General features: G+C 38.8%; 1 protein-coding gene across 1 annotated transcript in view; it reads right to left on the reverse strand.

The window, feature by feature from the left end:
- Nucleotides 1–8,305: 8,305 nt before the first annotated feature.
- The window catches only part of PACS2 (phosphofurin acidic cluster sorting protein 2), a 110,804-nt gene continuing 92,068 nt past the window's right edge, over nucleotides 8,306–27,041 (reverse strand). The window contains exons 17-23 of the mRNA XM_018566038.1: nucleotides 25,405–25,513; nucleotides 21,177–21,219; nucleotides 18,453–18,495; nucleotides 18,165–18,300; nucleotides 13,146–13,372; nucleotides 10,747–10,860; nucleotides 8,306–9,329 (exon numbers count right to left, since the gene is read on the reverse strand). Of these exons, the coding sequence (XP_018421540.1) occupies nucleotides 9,211–9,329; nucleotides 10,747–10,860; nucleotides 13,146–13,372; nucleotides 18,165–18,300; nucleotides 18,453–18,495; nucleotides 21,177–21,219; nucleotides 25,405–25,513 (791 nt within the window). The 3' untranslated portion in view covers nucleotides 8,306–9,210. The remainder of the gene's footprint in view (nucleotides 9,330–10,746; nucleotides 10,861–13,145; nucleotides 13,373–18,164; nucleotides 18,301–18,452; nucleotides 18,496–21,176; nucleotides 21,220–25,404; nucleotides 25,514–27,041) is intronic.

Below are 27,041 nucleotides of genomic sequence, written 5' to 3' on the forward strand. Positions count from 1 at the left end.
TTTCAGTTTCTCTGAGCATTGCATGGTCTGGCCTTGGAGTGAATTTGCAGGGACGTCCACACCTGGGAAGATTGGCAACTGTCTTGAATGTTTGCAGCTTGTGAATAATCTTCCTCACTGTAGAATGATGGACTTTAGATTGGAAATGGCATTATAACCCTTCCCAGATTGATGGGCAGCAACAATTCTCCAAGATCATTGCTGATGTCTTGTCTCCTTGGCATTGTTTTACGATACTCCTGAATGCTCCAAACCAGCATATTGCGAAGGGCAGGTTCACACCACAAAGTCTGCGTTCCAGAGTGTTCAGCCTCTAGAATGCAATTTGGCCGTCTTCCTGCGTTCAGGGGTGGGAGGGGCTTGACAGTGCATTAAAGTCAATGGCACTGCAGCCACGACCCCCGCCCGCAGTGCGATTGCCCACACCCAGAACGCAGGCACATTAGTGTCTGCGCTCCAGTCCAGTGCGATCTGCAAAAATATCGCAAGCACAAGAGCCAGCCAGCTTGCGTTCCAAAGGACGAACGCTCTGAAACGCAGACTTTGGGGTGTGGAACTGGCCCTAAAACGTCAGCTTTTATACCAGTGGTCACACTTGCTGATGATCAATGAATCAAAGGCATTTGAATAGCAGCACCTGGCTGCTACTTAGCCTCTTAATTCCCATGGAAGCAGTAAAGGTGTACTTAGTTTTTCACATGGTCTTCCGCATTTTGGCTATGTTTGTAAAATAAATAGTCACTTGATGTAATATGTCATGTGTTGTTCATCTGAGGTAGGACCTGTTGAGAACCAGATGATTTTTATTATATTGTGAAACTGAAACCCATAGAATTCAAAGAGTGTACATTCTTTTGGACATGACTGTATATACAGTGGAGATGGCTATCTCACCTATGGAAGTTCAGTGGGGAATCATGCCCGTGACCTGCTCTTTTTGTGATGTTTATCATCTGTAATCTACCAAGGCATTATGTGTTTGTGCCATCAAGATAATTCTTATATTAAGTATTTTTTTTATTAAGTATTTTTTTTTTTTAAAGTTGTCAGTAAAATGTAGAAGTCCATAAAGATAAACTTGACTGGGCGCTAGATGCACTTTGGGTGTTGCATCCACATTATGTGTGCTCAGGTAACAAAAACAGCACAAGTCTACATTTTCCAAGCTCTTAAAGCGCCTCAAGTATTGATTCAGAACAAGGCAAAAAAAGCAAAATGTATCTCTTGAAATCATCTCAGTGCTTTGATTTGCTCCCACTAAACCTGGCTTCCAATGAACTACACAACAGGGTACAGAAGAAGTTTGCTTTGTGGTGGGTATAATGGGATACGGTGCTGTGACCTACTTCCTAGTTCTATTAGTAAACACCTTGTAGCTGCTACTATATAATTTCAGGATAAATTCATGCCTATGACTTTGCTTCATGGTACGTAGGGCAAGAGCAAACATTCATAACGCTTGCATGCATTTTAAAAAAATCTGTCAGTCACAGAATCAAAGAAAAAATCCTTTTGATATCATTTTGAAAGTGTTGTTACATTTTTATATAACTTCCCTAAGATTCATCTTTAACAATCAAATAATATCAAATACAATATGTGGATAAAATCTTATCAGCCTGATACAACAAACACTTTAAAATCCCACCAAGATGATCAGAAATGTTCTGACCTGCTCACCCCCCTTTTTTTTTTATTCAACCTGAAAAAAAAGGTTTTGTTTGATATTCATATCTAACAATAATCACATGGATCACACAGTTGGATTATATTATGTATGGGCACCTTTGGAACATCTGCAGTAACGTAATTAACTAATTCCACTGGAACAGCAGACTTCTTGAAATATTTGTGTTTTAGTAAAGATCCTCATCCCTATGATTTCCCTATCCAAAAATAAACCTTGAAGACTCGACCTAACAATAACTAAATGTAGCTCAGGAAGAGAATTGCTTGTATATGCATGTATACATTGAGTTTACTTCAACTGCTAGCAATAATATGCTTTAAACTGAGCATAGGGCGCATACAAATTGTGTTCTGTGCTAAGAAACCTTCTGTTACACACACTGTGTAATTACTCAACTGTAGAACTGAGGGGGGAAAAACATCACTGTCCATGAATACCCTAAATAAAACTATATATATGTATATTAATGTGTATATAAAGAGGCCACACACATTACATTTTGATTGTACACTCTCCTTTAGATTAACAAACGACCTAAAATGTCAACCTGATTGATTGGATATAAACTTAATGGATTTTTTGATGTAGGCCCTTTAGCTGGTGGTAAATAGCAGATTATATAGAATCTGTAAAATCAGAATGTAATGTATATGTGTATCCTGATTTCCTTCTTGACCATTGGGATCAGACCATATCTTTTAATTATATCATTTTAAAATGCATTAGAATTATGCTCACTTGCAAAGAAATAGCTAGCCTGCTCTGCATTGAAAAATACTAGAGGCCAGTTGATGTCATAATGTTGAAATTATCAAATATCCTATTGGTTCCTAACATCGTCTGACCTCTTAATTCCTCAGCAATTCATTTCACAGTTAAATAGTTAGGTTGAAAAAAGACACAAAGACATCGAGTTCAACCTATAGAGAGCAAATTATAAATAACCTATTTCTAGGAATATCTTTTCAATGTTACTTTACCCAGTTTAGTTTATAAAAGTTCCAAGTTTAATCACAGGATGACTTTGTATGTTTGGATGGGGACTCAAGTACTGAGGTACCTACCAGTATTCCAAATTCTGACCCAACTGTCCTGACTGGTCATGAAAAAAAAAATGAAATAGTAGCATCATCCTCCATGGATTTTCTATAATGTACCTAATAAAAAAATAAGTGAATCAAGCTAGGAGGAGGTCGCCTTTGTCATTGCCTTGTAGAAGGGTGTGGAAATAAAAATAAGTGCAGGGAGATCTTGCACCGTGCAATTTTTAGTTGTATGATGTCTTAAAGAATGACCAAAAACTACATAATCTACCTGACTGGATATAAATAAAAAAACATTATTTTGAAAGGCCCTGACACTGCGTAGTGCATAGCAATGAAAGGAAATTGTACAGATTGTAAGAAATGTAGTGATCCTGAGGAAATGATGAATATGTCTAGCACAAGTGTTTATGCAAAATGAAAATTGTTCTTCATCTTTGTTCATATTTTGGAAATAGAACCAGTCTGGGTAATCCTCACTGATTGTTTTAACAATTTTAAGATGGTGCCACTTTGCTGATCATATATTTTACAGTGACAGACCTTTCACTCCATAGTAGGTTTGAACCTTTTAATGATTCTGCACTGAAATATTTTGTCTGTTAGAGACCTGCAAAGGAAGTTCTATTTATCTCCGCTAGCCTGTGATCGGTGCTCTACAATGCTTGTGGAAACAAAACATTTGAATCCACATTGCTGTTATCTGTTATATTACATATTTTTGTGTGATAGATGCATAGGCATGTAAGCTTATATTGCATGAACAGGTCCATGTAAAAGGAACAGGCCAGGAAAATTCAACCCAAGCAAATGAATTCTTACTCGCCTCCCTCACACCCCCCAGGGATGATTGGCTAGGTGTGTCTGCTCTAATCAAGGTGTGCCTTGGTTGTGACCGAAAAGATCTTTAAAGTTGATGATTGTGACTCGCTAGCAATTTAATATCTATGTTCTGTAACATAACTGAATTGTTTATTATAGGTAGCTGAAAATGTAAAAAAAAGTTGTAATTGTATATCTAATATAATCAGTTTCATTTGTAAATTTTCATAACCAACGTACCTGTAGTTTGAAAATTAAACACCAAAACTGTTTTGCACTAATTTCTTAGCAATATACGTATTTCTGTCTATGGCTGCAAGTGTGAACCTCAAGAAAAGGCTTTCTTCTCCTCTCACCCACACTAGACTAACATTTCAGTAATTGTTTTAAAAGGCTTTCTGTAATTATTGGACTTAAATAATTGTAGACTTTATCAAGTCCAGACATTAAAAACAAGATATATGTCATGAAAAGTACATTTTTTTTAGTTCTCATCTCTTGCTTTAGTGAGAAACAATACTCATTGGCAAGACTATTTTTAGTAAACAGCAATAAATGCATCTTCTGCATGTAAGGGAAATGTCTTACCTGGACATTGGAACATGGATGAGGGTTAGCCTTTGGAAGACCTTGCCAAGTGTAGCTATAACATATTCAGTATATTTTATTCTTGAATAGCACAATAAATGGCAAAGTTTTCATATTTTGTTAACTTGTGATAATATTTAAGTATTGGTTTGAGCTCTTATAAACGATAGACGTATGTTAGATTTTGTGTATTATTCCTTTAAAGATCAGTTGTATATAAAGATACTACAATGGGCAGCTTGCTTAATATCTATGCATACTGGGTGAAATAAGAAGGGGTTAATGAGTATAAAGTAACAAGTATCACTACTGTAATGATTATATATTTTTATGTTAAACCTACATGTGAAACTGCATTTGTGTACCCTTTTAAAAGCAATAAACAAATTACAAAAGAAAACAACAGCCCTGTGGTATATTTTTAAACTTTGAAATGAATTAACCAAAAACTGTAAGCCTTAATTGCTTATGTAAGTGTGCTTGGCTACAGCTCCAATGCCATGGATTATTGGAAGCATAGAATGATTATTCTAAAAGAAAAGTTTTGTCATGAAAGTAAGCAATTGTGGAACTTCCACTTTTCTGAGCAGCCTTTCTCAAACATTTTCCTATGGAGGATCCTTGGTCTCGGCGAAACCCTGCTATAAGTTATATATCTTATATTACATAAGAATGATCAGCAGGTTGTACATATAATAATTGAATAATGGTGTGGTGACAAATGGGACTAGTATTTACTCCATTCACAGATCCTGTCAAAGGATCTGTGAATGGATGATGTGGCCTAAACAGCCCTGCCAAAAAAAAAAAAAATTCTCTCTTGTTGATCCAAGGTTCTTTTTGACTCTGCCTCCCATCTCCTACTGCTTGCCTGTGGGGCGGGGGTCCTCATTCCTCTCTTCCCCTGATTTTGGGTTCTGCCCGGATCGGTCCGTTCAGATGCACACGTGTCAACCTGTTCAATCGGTCGTTGCTGTTCCTACCTGGTTATTTATTCATTACACAACTTTGGTTTTGCACATCATGTCTACTGATTTTTTTTTTTCCAATTATGCAGATATCCTCCATCTCCTGAGGAAGCGCTCTTTAGTGTGAAACGTTGGGAAACTACGTGACTCCTCCACTCCGAATAATTTAAGCACTAATCGTGTCTTTATTTCAAATAATTCCATCATGTTTATTGTCCTAAGTCAATCATATATCATTGACCTGGTTATCTGGAGGTGGAGTGAGTCTCTTAGGAGATATCTGATTGGAGGTTTTCATGAATGAATTTGATATCAATTAACTTTTTAATCATTATTTAATAAAGATACTTTTTTTTATCTTCAATTGTCTTGAAATTGTCATTTGGTACCTTTGAAAACCCCATCTTTCTCTTTTTGTGATTATGAATGCAAGGAGAACATGACACTTTTTCTGAAGACAATAACTTAGTTTGTTTTAAATATAAAACATACCTAACCCCCTCGGTCACCTTTTTCCAAAACACAAGACCCTATCCCTTTCCCAGCTTCACATACCTTGGTACAGTGTTTAAATAAATGTCAACCTGTGCCTGCTTCTCCTTCGCGGATTGGCTCATAGATGAAGTCAGCAGTACAGAAGAATCTGTTTAGCAGGGTCTCAGTGTGTGCATCAGAGAACGTATGATACCTAGCACTAGAAATCAATTCTCCGGCATCTAACAGCTTAGATATGGAAGCATTATAGTAAGACTACTGCTGAAAGAAAAAGGTGACATCATTTCCAAATGGTAAGAATTAAAATATATTTTTATGAACTGTTATAAAACTGTAAAAGTGAAACTTAATTGAGTTTAGGTATATACTCGAATATAAGCCGAGGTACCTAATTTTACCACAAAAAACTGGGACAAAGTATTGACCCAAATATAAGCCGAGGGTGGGAAAACAAGCCAAATTCAGCATGTGGTAGTTAACAATAGCTATGATGCATTTGCAAGCTGAGCTCCAGGCAGATCTAAAAAGATGCACATTAATGGAGTTATGTATAATTATGAAACATTATAAAATGTATATGAAAATGCAAGCAGGGTAAGTACCTGAATTTGGAATCAGCCTCTGTCAATTCCTGTACAAAGGAGTTTAGAATGTAAAAGGGAGGAACAGCAGAAGCAGCCAATCAGTTGGTTACTGCTCCGCAGTGGCAGACCAGAGCTTAGGCTGGAAAGCCTAAGGGCCCAGAAGCAAAGAAACACGACCAGGCTGCCCGCTGGGAAAAATAACTGCACTCTTTGGCTGGACTGGTGGCTAAGTCTTGAAATCAGTGGAGCTGACCCTAGGAAGGAGGACCCTCAAAAAAGGTAGGGGTCACCCATATTTAGAAATCATGTAAAAACCCAATGGGAGTGGCAAAACAAAATGTAAAAGTCCAAAAGTACTTTATTGATTTTACAAGCGATTAACTGGCATCAAAAGCATTTCTGGGGCCAAACTTCCCCCTTCATTAGGGCTTAAACAATGTGTCAAAGTGCTTGGTAGACTGTTTGGTGAGTAAATATGTGGCAGGAGATATGTGGAGAAAACAGCCAGTGGGTTCTTGTGTCCGAGTCAGTGGCAAATTAACCAAGAATCAATTTGAGGTATTAGAACCTCTGTGGGGGTCACAGATGGTAAGATTCTGCTTGCTTTCCTAACACAAAGACTGGCGTAAAATCAGTGGATTGTTAGTGCAATGCTCTGACTCCTGCAGACTCTTCCTTCCGTCCATGGACAGATTGTCCCCTGACCATGTTTTATGCTACACAGACATGGATGAAACATGGTCATAAAAATAAAGTTAGCCTTTAACAAGCCGTAAAGGAGATTTCAAACAAGCCATCGCTTATCTCTGCAGCTGCATGTACTGTAAAGTAATTCTTCCCCCCCCCCCCCAAAACAAAAGCAACCCCCCAAAAAAAAATGTGCACTGAAGTCAGATTTCAGTTTGTTTTAGCAGCTTACAAAGGGAGAGGAGTTGTGAAGTCCATGTTCTGGAATTACTGAAGAATAATTTCTACACAATGCCTATAGTGAACGAGGGGTGGTTTTGAAGTGTTTTTACGTCTTGTTCAGAAAATGTATTTACTTTAATTTGCATAGTTAATTTCAAACAATGATTTTCATCACAGCGACTCAATGAAGAAACTGATAATTTCACCAAGAAAGACACAAAGCCAAATATAAAGTGCTAACAATAATTACTGTCAGTCATTTTATTCATTGGGGAGCAAATCTGGATAAACATACGATATTAACATTTTTTTCCCCAGGAAAACCAAAAAGGCATTTTTGTCATTACACAGTATGTAAAGTAGTCTCCTTTGCATTCTCATCACTCTATAAAAGGCATGTTCTTGCTGAGTAATCCTACAGCCACTGGATAATATTGCTGATATTATGAAATGTCATCATTTCAAGACACTTACTGACAGTAACCAAGCAGAGACTTCGGTCAATAAAGTTTGTTTGGTGATGGTATGGTACACACTGTTCTGTGACTCCCAGAATATTGTGCTATGTTATTTCATATTAAGCTCTCTAAAAGGCAAATGCTACTATATTTATTGATGTATTCTAGATTATACAGTTTAAACGTTTTTATTTTAGCAAGGACACCTGCATAGGAATAAAGAGATTAAGAGGTGCTGGTGGTCATTTTCTGAGTATGACACCACAAATCATACTCCTTTGTTTTCAGTTATCCCCCAAATCTATTCTACTGCTCACACTACCAAATGTCCTACACAGCTATTGTTGAAGCATCTTCCATGCTTTAGTGATGACGGGCAATTAATCTGCAAGGTTAAAATGAAAGAAATCATTACTGGTACTGAAACATCAGACACTGCTAAGCTAAACTGAAGAGAGTGGCAAGTGTTGAATCTTTAGCTGAAAAGGAATATCTAAGTGGCCTATTGTAATAAATACTGCTCAGCATCTGCTTGCAGTGCCGTCAGCGATCCTGCTCAGTGATCCAAGCATTTGAAATGCAACGTAATCTGTTATTTTTATGTTGTCATTAGTTTTTCACCATGATACCATTAGTGATCTTCAGAAAATGTTTTAAGGTCCAGTAGTCACAATGTTATTTTTCTATATCAAACCAACAGTAAAAGCAAATTCCAAGGGTTACAACACGTCTTTCCTTTAATAGGAGAAGTTTAGTAGCCCTGTCCTAGAGTGCAGTATGAAGATAGTAACCACTATGTGTAGGAAAAAGTGAACTCTAGTTTATAAGCATACATTAAACCACTGAGTCAGTGAAGTCAGATCAAACATAAGTCCTATACCAAGGTGTTTAAGTTGAGGAACACAATTTAAGTGGCTTTATCAAACAATTCCATTAAAAATAATGTTAGTACATCTCCTCATAATGTTAAGAGCCCTCATTTTGTTAAAAATATAAATAGAACAAGTATAAATTATTCTGAATTATTGTGCCAATCCTATCTGGAAAATGACATGGCTCGAGCTTCACTTTCAAAGCTTTGACAAGTGACAAAAGCATCTTAGCAGCAACAAAGGTTAAGATGCAGCTGCTCCAAAGAATTCGGAGTAGTTGTGAGGCATATCATTCCCCATCACAAACAATGTAACAGACAAACGGATCTGTCCTGGCCGAAAATTTCAACAAAGTGCAAAACCATGTAAAGCAAAGTACTGGTTTCATTCAATCGTAGGCCTACTAAAATTCCCACACGCACACTAAAATCACCAAACTATCCCAATATTCACCAAACACGTAACACGTTGGTTAGCAGTGCATCTTCTTCCCTGGTTAATGGAGTACCAATATTACTGCTGGGTAAGCAGTATGTTTAAGACTTTTCATTTTGACGATGTCCTCCCTTGGTTGTAAAATTAAAAAATACAAAAATGTAACTTCAAGCTTAGCTTTAAATAATCTGAGCAATATTAAAAACAATAGTAAAAAAATAAAGCAAAGGAAAGTAGCTGGATGGATCTCAGTTTGAGATAATAGTTGGCACTAGTTAGCGTGGGGTATCCAAACATCCAGGCTTGAAAAAGAGGGCAGCAGTGACAAGACCCCTGTAGTAAAAGGCTAGAAGTTGGATTTTGAATGTCCGAATATACAGATGGGGAAGTGCTTGACGTGAGAAGACCACTGTGCAGCAAGCTGGAAGAACTTTACATCATTCCATTCCACACCATCAATTATAACTAAAAGAAAGAGGGGAAAATGTTTAAACATCATTATGCAATTATTCTATACATAGATGACAATGTAAGTTGTAGGGACTCAATTGATGCATATTTTATATGTTGTGCAAGTTGTACTACAAATGGGGATTTTCTATCTTACTGTCCCTCAGGCCCAGTCATGCTTTATTTTGCTTTAGAATGCCCAAACTCACAGGGTATTGCAGAACAGGCAGTTTGGGGACATCTTCCAAATGAGGACAAAGAAAGAAAAAAAAAAAAAAAATACATAAGAGGTACTATTGTGTCTACACTTTACAAAAAAAGTGTGCTCATTGCAGCTATCATCTTATTTAATGAGATTTCCAAACACTTCCAGTCTCAGTGATAGTGGAAAGGAAAGGATAACCTCTCCAATGTGGAAACAGCATTATAAAATGCAAGGTTTTACCTGGTGTACGTGAGATGATAGATAGATATTCTTACTTCTCTACTAGTACATGGTTACTGAATTATTGGGTTATATTTATGGCGTAGATTTTTTTTTTTTTTTAACTAGTGAGGAAAATAATGATTTGATCACCTGCAGATTTTGTAAGTTTGCCCACTTACAAGGAAATTAAAGGTCTATAATAATTTCTATCATAGGTGTATTTTAAATGATAGACAGAATATCAACCGAAAATCCAGAAAAAACTAATGATACAAATGTTATAGTTTGAGTTGCAGTTCAGTGAGTAAAATAAGTATTTGATCCAACCAACCAACAATAATTCTGGCTCCCACAGACTGGCTATGTGGTACAGAGATTAGTCCTGTCACTTGAAGAAGGTGCTCCTAACAACAACCCATTATGTATATAAAAGACACAAAGCAGTGGCTCAAGAAGAAGCACATTAAGGTCATGGAGTGGCCTAGCCAGTCTCCAGACCTTAATCCTATAGGAAATGTATGGAGGGAGCTGAAACTTCGAGTTGCCAAGCGACAGCCAAGAAACCTTAAGGATTTAGAGAAGATCTATGAAGAAGAGTGGACTAAAATCCCTCCTGAGATGTGTGCAAACCTGGTAACCAACTACAAGAAACGTCTCGCCTCTGTGCTTGCCAACAAGGGTTTCTCCACCAAATACTAAGTCATGTTTTGCTTGGGGATCAAATAATTATTTTACTCACTGAACTGCAACTCAATTTATAACATTTGTATCATTTGTTTTTTCTGGATTTTTGGTTGATATTCTGTCTCCATCATTTAAAATACACTTATGATAAAAATGATAAACCTTTCATTTCTTTGTAAGCGGGCAAACTTACAAAATCTGCAGGGGATCAAATCATTATTTTCCTCTCTGTATGTCACTTTTGTGGGTTAGATACATAAAACTAGCCCAGTTCTACCTTCTCCTCTGTGGACAGAGTGATGCAGGATACAAACCACTTACCTCTGAGCATATTCTGTTGATGCTTTGCAGTGCAAATCAATCTACTGATGCCTTCAATGCATTGATATTTGGATTCAACTTCTTTATCTTTAGTCTTTTTAGGCAAAAACATAACTGAAAAAAATAAATTACTACATTTACTTTTTTAGCCTGGTTGTGCTAGTTACAAATATATAGTACATATGTGGCTAACAGCCAATTGAATCTTTCTCCAAAAAGGGCACCAAACGAGTCACAAATGACAACAGGCGAAAACACAAGACAACCAACTTGTTTAGGGGCTCGTCAGCCCTCTTCCTCTGGGCTTTAAAATTCAACGAAATATCGGAAGAACCCAGAGTAAAGCTTCGGGGAAATGTGGTGCACTAGCAAGAGGCAAACAGACTGCTGGCTGCCCAGGTGGTGGGTCTGAGAAAATACATGAATGCATATGTGATAGCTTTGGCCCAACCTTCAGAGAAAGACAAGCAAGCCCTCACAGAAGTGTTGGAGCAGCTTAACACTCAGAACCAGAAGGCTACTGTAGTCACCCATGGAATCTGAGAAATTAGGGCAAGCCACTTCCTCCCAAAAATGATGCCCCCATGATGGAGGTTTTTCTGCATACCATTGACAGAACGGAAGAAAGGGTAAAGTCCATGAGGCTTGTGATGCCCTTATTGCCAGTAGATTCCCACAAGGAATGCTTAGTTTCTGGCCCTAGAAAACCTAGAATGCAGACACCCTATCTAGGGACCCACTGCATGGCACCAATCTGTGTTCATACCTATGGGTTCTTAACGGAGGAGATGGGTATCGGACAGAGGAGATGGGTATCTGACAGAGGAGATGGGTATCTGACAGAGGAGATGGGTATCTGACAAACAGCTTCAGAAAGCCAGGGTATGGCCTGCTCTCCAGGTTGGAGTGGTTGGTCTGTGTGGTAAGTTAGTTTGTTTCAATGTCATTTCAGGTAGTTTGCTGTACACCTATTGTGCAAATGCATCCTCAGTGAACTGTATATAAGGGGGAAGGACATCTGAGTTACTGTCTCCTCATATATAAAATTTAGATAGACTTCCTGTAAAATAAATGGAGACCTTTGAACCTACAAAAGGCGAAGTATCCCATTTTAAAGGCTCCTGGTCTTTAGTTAATTTCCACAGAACACCACCAATGTTCTCTTCACCTTTTACTATTGTTTTGAAGTATGGATGTATTAGGTCAAAAATATATTTCTATATTAAAATGTATGGCAATAAAACTATCATTTAGGGTTGATTATAATGTATACTTGCATATCTTGAGTTTTATTTTATGTAGTCCCATCACATGCATATAGAAACGATATGCATGGCTCTCTCTACTATCCTAAAATAAGAATGAATCCCTTACTTTTGGGATCTGTGATAAGAGTGAAACTTGTATATACCTTCATTTACATTGGGCCAGAACAAGTGGCTGCATGGGGCCCAGTGATGCAAAGGGGTCTCACATAATCCAGCACTGATTTCTCCCACATGTAATCAAGCAGCAATGAGCTGGCAAACTCCCCTCCCTGCTTGCAGTATAAACAGAATAAAGTGGACACTGGAGCCAGGAGATACCTTTTTCAGAGGTAGAATGGCCCCTTTTTTTATGTTACAGGGAAAAGGGAGGAGGATGGTGCAGAGAGAAGGAGGGCTGGAAGCCCTGCACCATTCTTCCCCACACCAGCTCTGACAGAATACTAAGGGCTTGTTCACACCAAATGCAGACCAGATCTGCATGAATTTCTGCACACGCAGTGCGTTATACCGCGTTTTTTGCCGTGTTTTTGATGCATTCCGGGACGTTTTTGGTTAAAAAATAAAATCGCTGGCTGCTTACATTGCTAACAGTTCCCCACTTGTTTCTTTTACTGTAGTACATCATAATGGAGCAACACTGATACTCTCTGCTAGTCTTTTTTTAATAATAGGATGTGTATTTTTTTCGCTTTAATTGGTAGCAGAAAAGTAGGTTGCAGGGCTGTAGGTACAGGATTTGAAGATCCGGTTTGGTATTAGAAGTAGATTTAAAGGTGGGTTGCGGGTAGAATTGTGAGAATGTTGGTATATCAGACATATCAGGGAATTCACCAAATGTCCTCATAGACCTTACAGCCTAAAGGATCGAAGGAAAGCTCCAATAATCTCTCCAATAGCTCTACAACAGACCAAGCCATTTCTTTTGCACTAAACCTGAGGCTGTGTTGGTCAGTGCATCTTCAGTGACTACTGAGGCGGATGAACTAAATATCGATTTTACAGCAATACAATAAAATATGTAATTTTGATGTCTTTCATTTCATATACTGACAAATTTCACAAAAAGCAAATTTTCATATTAGCTTTTCATAAATATTTATCTCTATTTTAACTTTATACTCAGATAGTTACCTTTTTTGTTTTTTTCCTTTGTGACCACTGTCATTGACATTGTGGGAGCAGCTGGGACCTCACTGTGGTTGGGGAGCCTGCTGACCTGCAGCGAGCGGAAAGTGCATTTCAAAGTGTTCTTGCCAGATGTCGACTCCCTTTTCTCAGCATCCTTCTTCTTTTCAGTGATTGGAGCAGCTATCCAGTAGTCCAATTGAAGCCCCATTAGTTCACTTCCTGGGCTTTGGCTTTATAATAAAAAAGGTTTACAGAAGTTACAAGTGAGACATTGGGGCTGCCATTACATACTTCTACGTGTAAAAAAAAAAAATGGATTTTTGTCTAAGCTGTAAAATTCTTGGATTTCATTACAGGACACAGGACATTCTGGAATGGATGCGTTATGAAGTTACCTTCAGGTGATTGGACACTAGCAAATTAAAGCTATTAATACAGCCCTGTATAACCCCTCCCACTCCCAGACTGCCTCAGTTTTGTAGCAGTCAGTACCACAGTGGTTTACAGAAAACAAGAGGGGGGTAAAAGAAAAAGGTAACAATGGCTACTCTGTATTTCTACTATTCCCTCATTACTTTTAATTTAGGGTTTCCTAGGGAAAAGACCAAGATAAACTGTTAACAGTGGATAATCTCTCATGCAAACACACGCACTATCTTAAGTCCACATTGCATAATGTTAATAAGTGCACAACACATGATTTGTCCACCTCTTAGTGTTGTCCAATTTATAAAGTGCTCAAACTCTAACCTCACATAGGCAATGCTCTGGATCAAATTATAGCTGGGTCTTCATATATCATCTGTATAAATGCACTTAGTGTGGCAAACACATGTGATTAGAGTCGGCTACACACTTGCCCTGTGTTCATGGTGTGGGACTTCATCGGGCTCCCCCTTTCTCTCGCCTCCCTTTTTGGGGGATACTCACCTATATGTTGGAATCGAGGAGGCTGCGGATTATGCGTCTTGGCGCCCGCCCACCTTTCTTCAGGCACTAGCATCCTTAAAGAGGAGTTTGTGGACGTGGATATTGATGGTTTAAAGCCTAGGTTCTCAACTGGTGGGTCGCGACCCAAAAGTGGGTCCCGACCCCGTGTTCAGTGGGTCACTGCATGCCTTCCACTTTTCTAGGTGGGAGGCTCCTCAGCCACCCCCTAGCACAGCACTGTCAGTTCTCACACCAAGCAGCCATTCAAAATATGCTGCCCAGCATCGAGTGTCAGCTTGAGGTGGGATAGGATGGGGCTATGTCCATGAGGGAGCTCCAACCATGTGTGCATTGCTTACAGCTCCAGCTTCATGTGTCAAGTAGAGGTGCCTGGACCAGAGTAACGCACTGTACCATACAAGCACACCTAGTACGCGTTCTGGCGTAGGAGGTATGTTGCGTTGCCATTAATTTGAATGGTACTCCAAACACACCTCTCACCCGCAGTTCGATCGCCCGCACCGGAACGTGCGGTACCGCAATGCCGTGCTGTCCTTTGCAGTGGGACTTGGGTCGCGACTTAATGGCCAACGACAAATGTGGGTCCAGAGGTTACACAGGATGAGAACAGCTGGTTTAAAGTTATGAGCACATTCTTTGCACTGCTGCTCCTGAAGAAGCGGTCAATACAGTGAAAAACACATTGAGCTCTTCATATCCCTCCATATATTTTTCTCTATCAACTTGGATCACTCTCAATACAAGTAGACTTTGGGTTACTTATTTTGAATACGTTTTTGGAGGTGATGTATGTCTGGGCAGCGCAATAATTATGGGCAGTAATTCTATCAAATTTTTATTTAAAGGAGAATTATGAGGCGAGTGATTTTCACTCAACCTCATAGTTCGAGCCGACGTGTGACAAAGAAACTGTCGCACGTCGGCTCAATAGATCAAGAAGTGAGCGAACGCACACAGCCGCTCGCTCACTTCTTGATCATGTCCCTGCAGAGAGCCGTGACTGTCACTCAAGGCTCCCTGCAGTAATTTCCTACCCCCCCTCCAAAAGCACTGACTTGCGGAACGGAAGGGGGCAGGTACAGCTGGCTCTGCCTCTAGATAGGCAGAGCCAGCTGTCAATCACACAGCTGGGTGGATCTCTTCAATAATGTCGGGATCCGTCCCGGCTGCGGCGGTCTCAGTATACCGCGAGCTGTAGCTCGCTATATACTGAGCTTTGGTTCACAGGAGGACGCTACTCTATGTCCTCCCGTGACCCTTAGGAGAACAATGGGTAAAAACACTTACCCCATAGTTCTCCTTTAATTCTATCAAGTATTTATATATCTTATGATGGAATTAATACACACATTTTTATTATATCTATATAATGGTCATGTGAGTGCCTAAAGTCCGTCCTTGCTTTCTGTAATAAAATGTGTTAATGTGGGATGTGGCACTCCATACCTCCCTTTATTATATGCAACAGAAAGTAATTCATAATACATTATTTTATTTGTCCTGATCTATAGGGTATATCATATGTCTTGGATTTCAGTTCATTTTGGGAGTTATAGGCCACAAAATACCATTTTAGTTGGGAATTTTAGAATGTGGTATGTTTGTCTCCTATCTTTACTAGCCTCCTCAGTACTATATTTTATTAAATGTATTTTATTTGTTTTTACTTTTTTTTATACATTTAAAAAAAAATTTTTATTTTCAAAATATGTTTTTATTTTATTTACAGGGTCTTTGATACTTAGTATCTCCGAGGAGAATACAGCATTCTCCTCAGAGATACTTTGTACCAGTTGGTTACAGACAGCCGGCTCGCAATTGCATAACACAGTGAGCTGCTGCAGACTCTGTGGCTGTCATGGCTGTGTGAACACAGCAATCAGCTATCACTGACCACAGGTCTGGGACCACCTAATCTGATGTTGCCGGTCTGCCTCAGACTCCATGGGACCCAGCAACAGCAGTAACTCATGGAGTGCTGGTCCCTCCATGGACCAGCGATCACTGTACCGCATGGAGGGATTATCCAGTCACCGGTCGTTAACTGCACACGTAGAACACAGTGCATTCAGACCTCATTCACTTTTTTTCAATCTTGTTATGTTGCAGCCTGATGCTACAGTTGCTCAAATTCTTTTCTTTACCCACAATAATCTACATTCAGTACCCCATAATGACATGTGTGTGAATTTATAAAAAACAAACAAACTGCAATATCACATGTACTTAGGCATTCAGACCCTTTACTCAGTACTTTGTTGAAGCACGTTTGGCAGCAATTACAGCCTTGAGTCTTTTTGGGTATGACGCAACAAGCTTTGCACACCTGGATTGGGGGATTTTCTGCCATTCTTCTTTGCAGATCCTCTCAAGCTCAGTCAGGTTGGATAGGGACAGTCAGTGGACAACCATTTCCAGGTCTCCCCAGAGATGTTCAATAGGGTTCAAGTCAGGCTCTGGCTGGGCCACTCCAGGACATTCACAGAGTTGACCCTAAGCCACTCCTGTGTTCTCTTGGCTGTGTGCTTAGGATGAGTGTCATGTTGCAATGTGAACCTTCGTACCAGTCTGAGGTCCTGAGCGATGTGGATCAGGTTTTCATTGAGGATATCCCTCTACTTTGCTCCATTCAGCTTTCCCTCAACCATGACCAGTCTCCTTAGTCACAGCTGCTTAAAAAAACCCCCGCAGCATGATGCTGCCACCATCATGCTTCAATGTTGGGATGATATTGGGCAGGTGATGAACGGTGCCTGGTTTCCTCCAGACACAACATTTAGAATTGAGGCCAAATAGTTCAATGTTGGTTTCATCATACCAGAGACTCTTGTTCCTCACAGTCTGAGAGTCATTTAGGTGCTTTTATTGCAAACTACAAGCAGGCTTTCACATGTTTTGCACTGAGGGGAGGCTTCCGTCTAGCCACTCTGCAATAAATGCCAGATCGGTGGAGGGCTGCAGTGATGGTTGTCCTTCTGGAACTTTGACCCATCTCCACACAGGATCTCTGGAGCTCAGTCAGAGTGACCCTTCTCCCCCGATTGCTCAGTTTGGCCGGGCGACCAGCTCTTGGAAGAGTCCTGGTTGTGTCAATCTTCTATTTGAGAATGATGAAGGCCACTCTGCCTTGCAATAATCCTGTCTCTGAGCTCTGCAGGCGGTTCCTTTGACCTCATGGCTTTTGCTCTGACACCGTATGCATTGTCAGCTGTGATGCCTTCTATAGAGGGGTGTGTCTTTTGAAATCATGTCCAAGCAATTTAATTTACCACAGGTTGACTCCAAGTTGGAGAAACATCTCAGCAATGATCGAAAGAAATGGTAGGCACTTGAGCTAAATTTCAAGTGCTGTCGCAAAGGGTCTGAATACTTATGCCAATGTGATATTTCAGTTTTATCTTTTTAATAAATTCAAAGACATTAAAATTCTGTTCACTTTGTCATTATGGGGTACGGAGCGTAGATTAATGAGGGGGAAAAAAAAAAAGAAGAAGAATTTAAACAACTCTAGTTTCAGGCTGCAACATAACAAAATTGCAAAAAGTGAAGGGGGTCTGAATACTTTCTGAATGTACTATATGTGTATTGCCCTTAAATGAAAGGTAGACAGCTTTCAAGAGTTGCGCAATCTACCGTGTTTCCCCGAAAATAAGACAGTGCCTTATATTTTTTTTTTTCACAAAAAAAGCCACTAGGTCTTATTTTCGGGGTAGGTCTTACTTTCGGGGTAGGTCTTACTTTCGGGGTAGGTCTTACTTTCGGGGTAGGTCTTACTTTCGGGGTAGGTCTTACTTTCGGGGTAGGTCTTACTTTCGGGGTAGGTCTTACTTTCGGGGTAGGTCTTACTTTCGGGGTAGGTCTTACTTTCGGGGAAACACGGTATATATCAATCTATAAAGCATATGCCTAGATATGCACTATAATTTATGTTATTTATTGTGATTGCATATGGTGAATGATGATTAACCGTTTTATTTTTAATGACCTACAGTAAGTGACAACACAAATGTGACTAAACTATATGAAAAGTAATTTATCTAGGAAAGACTATAAATTTGCGTTGTTTACTACCTGAGCGAAGAAAACCCAGCTGTAACAGACGGGGAAGAAGGTGGTGTTGGAGAAGCTTCCTTGATAACTGGTGAGACGGAGGGAGGTGTGGATGAAAGTACAATGGAACTGGAAGGAGCTGCATCATCTGAATCTCCTGTTTAAAACAGACAAAATGATAGCAACTGTAATACATATACAACACAAGCTCAACTGCATGAAAAAATTCTCAACCAACTTTTCCACCGCACAAGCATATGTTAAAGAATAGAAATCATTGTCAATTATAAGGAAATCTCAGAAACCAACCTGAAGTTGCTGAGGACTGCTCAACAATGCCAACCTTTACAACCTATAAAAAAATCAATATTTATTAAGTTTTCTTAAAAAGGAACATAGCTGCTAATAACATATCCAACATTAATATTTGTTGCATGCTAGCTAGATTCTCAGCTTGCCCATGCAGTAATACCAGCCATGGCTTTTGTAATTGTGTATGGAAAAGTGTACACAGCAGCTTAAAAACATGGGTCCAAAAGCCTGTCATCATAGGTTAGATCAACCAGATAAAAGAGCATCTCTTTTTGTCCATCATTCAATGAAGCATTTAGGTAGTAGGGGTTTATGCGGCTATTCTAGAGGGGACCATATGACGCCACATTATAAGTTTGTATATTGTTTCAACGTCTATTACATCCAGAGAACATTTAGTGAGACTTCCAAATTGCGGCCCATTATTAGGCTATTTTAGTTATATTAAAAAGGTATTTTTCCCACTTGACTCCATATTCAGAAATTTGATAGCTGCTTTGTTTTCTTTTAGCCCTCGTTCACACCTGAACGTTTTGTAGCGCGTTCTACGCAGAGAGATGTTATCCAGTGTATTTGTAAATATGTGAATAGTTTGGCTAAGGGTGGATTGTTAAGAAAAAGAGGCACAGCTGTACTGTCACTGTGAAGGGAGAGGAGAATGGGTTTTTTTGGGGGGAGTGGGGGGTTTAGGGTTGGGAAGGTTTTAGGTTGCTGCTTTTTGTTTTGCTTTGCCTTCTTTCTAGCTGGGAATAATGATTTTATTATTATCATATTAGTGGAATATTATATGGTGGTCTCTAAATAATGTTTGTGTGTTTATATTGTGTATATATTGGAAAATAATAGAGATATTCTATAAAAAATGGTGGATTGTTTTATGTTCTAAACACAGACCAAACTTTAGAATTTTTAAGCTCTTGTTATTAGACCATCAGGTGTGAGCTCTGGGGTTATCCAAGCCTGGCATAAATACTTCATGGAATAAAAAAAAAGGTAAAAAAGAAGCGTACGGCAGAGTGATATTTGCTAAAATATTTGATTGAATCCAACATGGTTAGATTATATTATGTGAGGGCACAAAAATTGTTTTTATAATTTTCTGCGTTAATCTAATTGTGAATATTTAACTAGCTGCTGCCACTGAAATGGTGAAAATGCACACTAAAAAAAAATCTATATAAATAGAGCATCTATAGAGAACAGTGATTCAAAATATATATACATTCCATATTACAATAATAAATATAAAAAATAATCCATAAACAAGATATATTAAATAATAATGTATGACAACACTGAAGTGATCCAATAGCTGTGTCCTAGTGCTTCACTTCACACATCCAAGTGAATGAACGGAGTTTTAGTGCAAAGCCGTGCTCCCGTATCCACACTTAGTCCTGCTCATCATTTAATATGGACCATAAGCAAAATATTTTAGTATGGTCACTCGTGCCTTCCCACATATCGTGGGTACAATGATCTGCTTTAACAGCAGCAAGATGTCTCTCGGCTCCTCTAGTAATACTGCGCTCAGAAAAGAAGCACTGGGACACACCTATGATAAACTGGACCACTTTACAATGTTATTATACATTTCTACACAAGACTCTTTATACAATCTATCTTGTTTATGGACACTTACAAAATATTTTCTTTTGTTTTGTAATATGTTGGTTATCCTATGGAGGGCCGTCTCCTTTTTACGGTATGTGGCAGTGCGTCGCACTGCCATGCAAGATGCTGGCAACGCAGACACCCAGGACTCTCAGCCAGAGGGGCTGAGCGGTTCCAGGAGGCAAGTTCTTGCACTGGGAAATGGTAATGAGGAAGCGTGTAGCCAATCAGGAAAACGGGGGCTAGTAATGACTCACAGCAAAGACTCCCGATTGTCCATCTTCCCAACCAATCAGGAAGCTGGGTGGCGCGTCATTACACGCTGCCCGGCCTATTGATTGGCTGGAAAGCCAGCTGAATGCTCTCTTACCACCAAGTGACAAAGGAGCATGGAACCGCCTTCCTGGCCAATAAGGAAGCTGGGAGGAGACTCATTCCCCGCCGGCTTCCTGATGGCCAGGAAGCCAGCTCCATGCTCCCTAGCAACGAGAAGCCGGTTGGCTTGTAATGACTCGCTACCCGGCTTCCCGATACCGGAAGTTCTAGTATCGGGATAGGCATCAGGAGCATTTGGGCGAGTAAGAGTACCAAATACTTGGTATTGGGGTATCCCTACCAACTTCTAACATTATGCCTATGAAAAATTTTCAAAAGTTTCATATTTTGTAAAATTTTTATGTTTCAGTTGGGAAAAAAAAATAAGTGTCTGTGGGCATTTCCAATTAATATTTTTTTTATCAAAAGGACATGATTGGACGATGGAATCACAAACGTGGCATACCTGAAATCAAATACACCCAAATGTAATACAACTGAACATAAAGTATGCAGGTATTACCTACTTTACATATTGGTCAGATGTTAGTCAAATTATTCATGGACAATTACAAAAACAAAAATTCTGCTTCAATTAAAACAGGTACAGTACACATCATTGCCTTAAAAGGATTTTAGCTTTAAGTATTTATAGCCTTAGGTTATGCATCCTGTCTCTGAAATAGAGATGATCATTTGAATGTTTACGATTTACTACAGTGCTAGGTTTATACCAGTGATATAGTAAATTTGATGTACCATCTGTAAATCTACTGAAATGTGAATACTCACCCCTACAAAAGGTATGAATTTCTGTGAGGAATCTTCATCAGGACTACAAGCAAAAATGATAAAATTAGATCAGTTATACGTATTTAACAAGACGTCATCTCTTAAAATATACTAAGCGCAGTTTCATCTCAAGTACACATGCACCAAGCACATACACATGATAAAGCTCCAGCAAATAGTCCACTTTAACCATGACTTGCAGCAATTAAAACTTATCAAATGCAAATCAACCAAATAAAAAAAAAAATACAGATTCTTCAACCAATCCTAGTTATTAAAAGGTTTTTTTTTTGGTCTGTAAATTTACAAAGAATATATCACTTTCCTAAAAAAAAAAAAAAAAAGAAGAAGAAAAGAATATTTTTTTTAGAGCAATTTAAACAAAAAGAATATGAGAAACAAGAAACAAAAAACAATACTAATGTTGGCTTGTGACAAAACATCTCAGCCAGATAAAAACACCTAAAAAAATATTTTAGTTTACATGCCAAAATTTTTAGCATGGCTTTCATCTATACTCGGGAAACAATGTTGCAGTAAGACGGTACCTGTATATAGCAGGAAGACCATCTTGCCCATGGTGCTACTGACCGTATTTACCATTTCAGCACTTCTTTACATAGCAGACCCCATTGTGTTGAAACAGCAATAACTTCTCAGAACATTTTGGTGAAGATATGCATTGCAGATAAACTAAACGCCCCTCTGACAGATATGCAAGATGCAATAGCTATGTCACATTCTGCCTAGCAAGGCGTACATTATTATACAGGGAACCTGGGACTTTAGTAAGACATGGGCAGGGTACAACATGACAATAAATGAGCATGAAAGTCTTTTTATTAAAACACCTCTAAAAGCAAAGAAATTATGAAATACAGCGCCCCATCGTAAAGACCTTTGGCTAAATCAGCAAACAATCTACAGTCTAGTGTTGTCTGAGGGAAGTTAGAGACATCTGACTGGCACTTGTTCCTGTCCAAATCAGAAATCATCTAATGTCTATGGGTACCTTTAGTACAAAGTAAGCTTACTTGCACTACTGAAATGTAAAGCATTAGAAACAAATGTGATTGAACTTACAGTAAACTACTACATGTCAGACCAGATATGCATGCTTTAATATCGATTGGTATAGCAAACAACATATCAGATCAACTGTGTAAAGTTGGTAATCACTTCAATCACTGACAATACATGCTAGAGAAGGCTGACAGAACAAGCTTTTTATCAGGAAGCAGGAGGGTGTTTCCGCATGTTAGATTACAATTAACCAGAAGAAGCAGAACATGCTGGAAAATGTTAAAAATAAATATTTTACCTAAGAGAAGGATTAAAAAATACTGCAGCAATTAATAGCAAACAAGCATTCAGTAACAAAGCCAGGTCTTGTGCCCATTAATCACCCAGACTAAAAATTTGTTTAACCTGCAAGCTGAGGATGATGACAAACTGTAAAATACTTCTTATGCAAAAGCTGGAAGTCATTAATAGAGTATCAAAATAAATGCTATTATGGAAACATACCTAGTGTTACAGCGGTCTTTATTATAGCAAATGGAAAATCGTTGGGGAGTCAATTTATATACTGATCAAAAAGTTAGTTTATGTTTAAATAAACTACATCTTGGCTAAGGGCATACAATTCAGACTTGTTTTGTTCTCCTAATATAAAAGTGTTTTCATTTAAGAGAATTTAAATACAAATAGCTTATCCAAATAACCACCTGTAATTTGCTTGCTATGTTAAACAAAGCTTAGAAATGCAGGATAGAAAAGGTAATGCAGCATATAATACCTTAAGATAAAATCAAAATGAAAACTTTTTTTCCTTTTCAGAATGCAACCACGAATGGAAAAAAGAAAGTTACATCACTAAATTGCTCTCATTCAACAGTCTGTTAGAGACCATTTTAAAGATATCATAAGACACAATGCAATATTAGTTTTGGTGACACAAAAGGTGTTAAAAATAACACTTAAAGAATAAAGAAATGAAAAGCACAAACATTTCTCCCTAAAATGTAATGTGATCACATTCCACCATTATTTCTTCACTAAAGAAAAACATTAAAGTGTATGCAAAGCCAAAACCTAGAGTAGCAAAGGGTATAAATCCCTTTTAATTTTTGCTGTTTGGAGATTTCCTCTTATTCCCTGCTATGTCTTTTGGACAGAAAGTGAATAGAAATCTCCCCAAAGTAAAGTTAATAAATTAAAGTTATGACACAAAATATTTTAGAGAAGAAAAAAAAGAAAATACTGACAGGTGCACCTTAATGACAGAACATACCGTGCATGTTACTTAGGCCATAGAAGCTTCTCCCTTCCTGTCAGGATTTTTGGAGGTGTACAATGAGTCACAAATGTGCAGCTCAGTTTACAGTGTTGGCACGACTCTGTGCCTGGGTGCAGTAACTCATGTGCACGTGTGGGTATTGCACCATTCCGGCCAATCAAGATGGCCAGAGACTGCAAACCCAGAAAACCGGAAGCAATCGCTAAAAACTCATCTCTTCAGGGAAGCCTATCCCACCTCAACCTAACCATCACGTTCTCAAACAATTCAACCCCGCACAGCTACCTCCTCATGTATCACTTACCCCTCCCTATTAGATTGTAAGCCCTCACAGGCAGGGCCGTCTTTACCATCTTGTCTTGAATTGTATTGTGATTGTAAGGTCTTCCTTATATTGTAAAGCGCTGCGCAAACTGTCGGCACTATATAAATCATGAATAATAATAAAAATTAGGGGAGTGTGGGCATCACAACGCTGAAAGTTAGTCTTGCTAGGTAAGTTTGCCGTAATGTGCAAATATGCTGTGCACACTTGCACATCACAGCAAAAAGCTCTTGGTGACCCAACATTTTTGGGTAATCTGCTGCATTTCAGTTTAAGTATGCAATATCTTATTGATGGCTACAGAGCTTACAAACAATAACTCTAAGGAATGCCAGCAAAGAAGATGCTAAATGCTTTTAAATAGACCACTTTGAAGAATGTGCAACATGCCCTGACATTTTTACAGAACCCAATCTGGTGAACACCACTTTTAACAGTCTTATTGGGATAACCAATTGTAATGAAAAGAGAGAGAGAAAGAAAAAAAAAAAAAAAAAAAAAAAAGAAAAAAAAGGTAGAAAAGTGCAAGGAAGAAAGTAAAACAAAGCTTTAATTGGAAAGGGTTTAGGATTTTACCAAAAGAGGGAGCAAAAAGGATATTAGAAGAATAAGACAGAATTCAAGACTAATATCTCAGGATCAAATCATGTTGACCAAATAAATGTGCTACCTTACGTTCACAGTTGCAACTCTCCTCCATGTGTAGATTTCAACAACAATCTTGCCGTAAAATTAGCAGGCTAGGTGAGGGTGGCATTACAGAGGCAGAACATCAGCAGCTCTTCATTCCAATAATCACCCACGAGATGAGTGCAAGAGTGGCTGTAGGATAGAACAGCTGCTGCAGACTGAGCTTCCTTATAACCCACGCTCAGTCTGGTGATTATAGAAGAATAAAGAAGTAGCACAATGCGTGTTCTCCCCTTCTACAATAGTCACAATGTTAGACAGAAAACACTTCAAAAACAGAGCCCCGATTGTCCCAGAGTGCTGTACACCCCACTCCCCCAGTCTCAGTGCTAGGATTACATGAAACTAGTTTAAAGTGACAATAAGCTGAGGAGCTCAAATGTAACTTGTGTATCACTCAGCTGTAGATCCCCAAATTATCTCTGAATTCATCCCGACACTGTCCTTCCTTCTGGAGGGTAGCTAGCTCGCTCCCGTGATGGACTACAATCCCAATACAAACTAGTAAACTAAACATAAGATTGTAGCCCATCACGGGAGTAAGTTTGGAGCGGTGGCTACTTTACAACACACACAGGGACCATGGGGAACAAAAGTAGCCATCCTCTAGAAGGAAGGACAGTGTTGGCACCAATTTAGAGATGATTTGAGGATCTACACCCCAGTAATACACAAAGATAAATTTTTGTTAATATTTGGGTACTTGAATGCATTTTTAAGATTTAACTCCTGAGTTTACTGTCACTTTAAAGACTTCAACATGCAAGTTGAAATACGGAGGCTAAAATGCCATGGTATAAAGACCCTTTATCTAACTATAGCGCACACGTTAGCATTAAAAATGTTTATCAATACTGACTACATATTTCAAAAGTAATTTCCTATTCTGAAAAGTTAAAAGACACACAAGATACCTTTTCTGTTTGTAAGTTAGCATAGCTTCCGCTATGGGCAGCTGATGTGCACAGTTTGCTCCAGCAATATATTGTGTAACACGAGAAACTACATCTGGAGGGTCTTGTACTGCAGACAGGGGGGAAAAATCTAAGGATAGAGAGAGAAAAACAAAACGCATTAATGGGCAAATTTACAATTATTTACCTAAATTGTAGAGGTATTTACCCAAAACATTTATTAAAGCCAGTTGACATGAATGTGCTAGCAGTGCAGTTTGCAGGTCTTATGCATGGGTAAAAACATAAATGAATCAGTAAAAAACAAACATATGTCTTTAGAAGGCAGGAGGTGCTCTGAAAACAACAGGTCAGTTTGGACCCATTTACGGGTACCAAAGTTTAGACCTTGCCAATTTTTGGACAGTAAATACTGAAAACCTATCAAAGTACATCTGTGTTTACTTTCACTTGAGTGGATCTGCCTTTCAGAAACCTGGAGACAGACAGTGGAACATATATAATAAATGTGAGGCGTTAAAATCTTCTGTTATAGGTGTCTAGCATTGGGGATGACTGACCCGTTTATAGTGCCTTCATCCCACTTGTTATATTGCATTACAACCTGAACTAAAATGAAATTACATTTTTTTGGGGGGTGGGGGCGTTACTATCTGATCTAGACAATATGCCTACCACTTTGTAGGCGCAAAATAATTTTTATTCTAACACACAATGGAGGAGACCAAATAAACATAGATCTTGAGTGTGCATAATATTCACCCCCAAAAGTCTTTGACCTGGCCATTCTAAGACATTTATGTTTCCCTTTAACCCACTACAGTGAAGCTTTAGATGTTTAAGGCCATTGTCCTGCTGGAAGGTAACCTCTGCCCCAGTCTCACATCTGTAGCAGACTGAAACAAGTTTTCCTCAAAAATTGCCTTGTATTTGGTGCCAACTATTTCAATCCTAACCAGTTTTCTAGTCTCTGCTAAAGAAAAACATACCCCCCAGCATGATGCTGCCATCACCATGCTCTACTGTGGGGATGCTGTTCTCAGGGTGATGTGAAGTGTTGGTTTGTGCCACACATAGCTTTTCTCGTGATGGCCAAAAAGCTAAATTTTAGACTTATCTGACCAGAGAACTGTCTTCCATGTGTTTGGGGAGTCTTCCACATGCTGTCTGGCAAACTCCAAACATGTATTCTTTTTTTTGTTCTTTTAGAAATAGCTTTTTGTGGCCATTCTTCCATAAAGACCCATTGTGTGGAGTGTACAGTTTAAAGTGGTTCAATGGACAGATACTCTGCTGTGGCTCTTTGCAGCTCATTCCAGTGTTGCATCTGTGATTAATGCCCTTCTAGCCTGGTCTGTGAGTTCTGGGAGGCAGCCTTCTCCTGTCAGGTTTGTATTGGGCCATATTCTTTCCATTTTGTTATAATGGATGTTATGATGCTGTGATGTGATTTTTGATGCAAATACTTTTGCAAGGCACTGCAACAAGCCGAAATGGCTTGGTGTGGCTGCTCCCAAACAACAAAGGACTAAACCGAAGAAAAGACCTTCGGTTAATCCAGTAAAGATACCAAGGGTGTCACAACCACAGTTAGAGTTTAAAGTATATCTTTTTTTTTACTAATGAAACATCAGCAG

The sequence above is a fragment of the Nanorana parkeri genome, unplaced genomic scaffold, assembly GCF_000935625.1.
Source record: "Nanorana parkeri isolate BGI_ZX_2015 unplaced genomic scaffold, ASM93562v1 scaffold910, whole genome shotgun sequence".
Lineage (NCBI taxonomy): Eukaryota > Metazoa > Chordata > Amphibia > Anura > Dicroglossidae > Nanorana > Nanorana parkeri.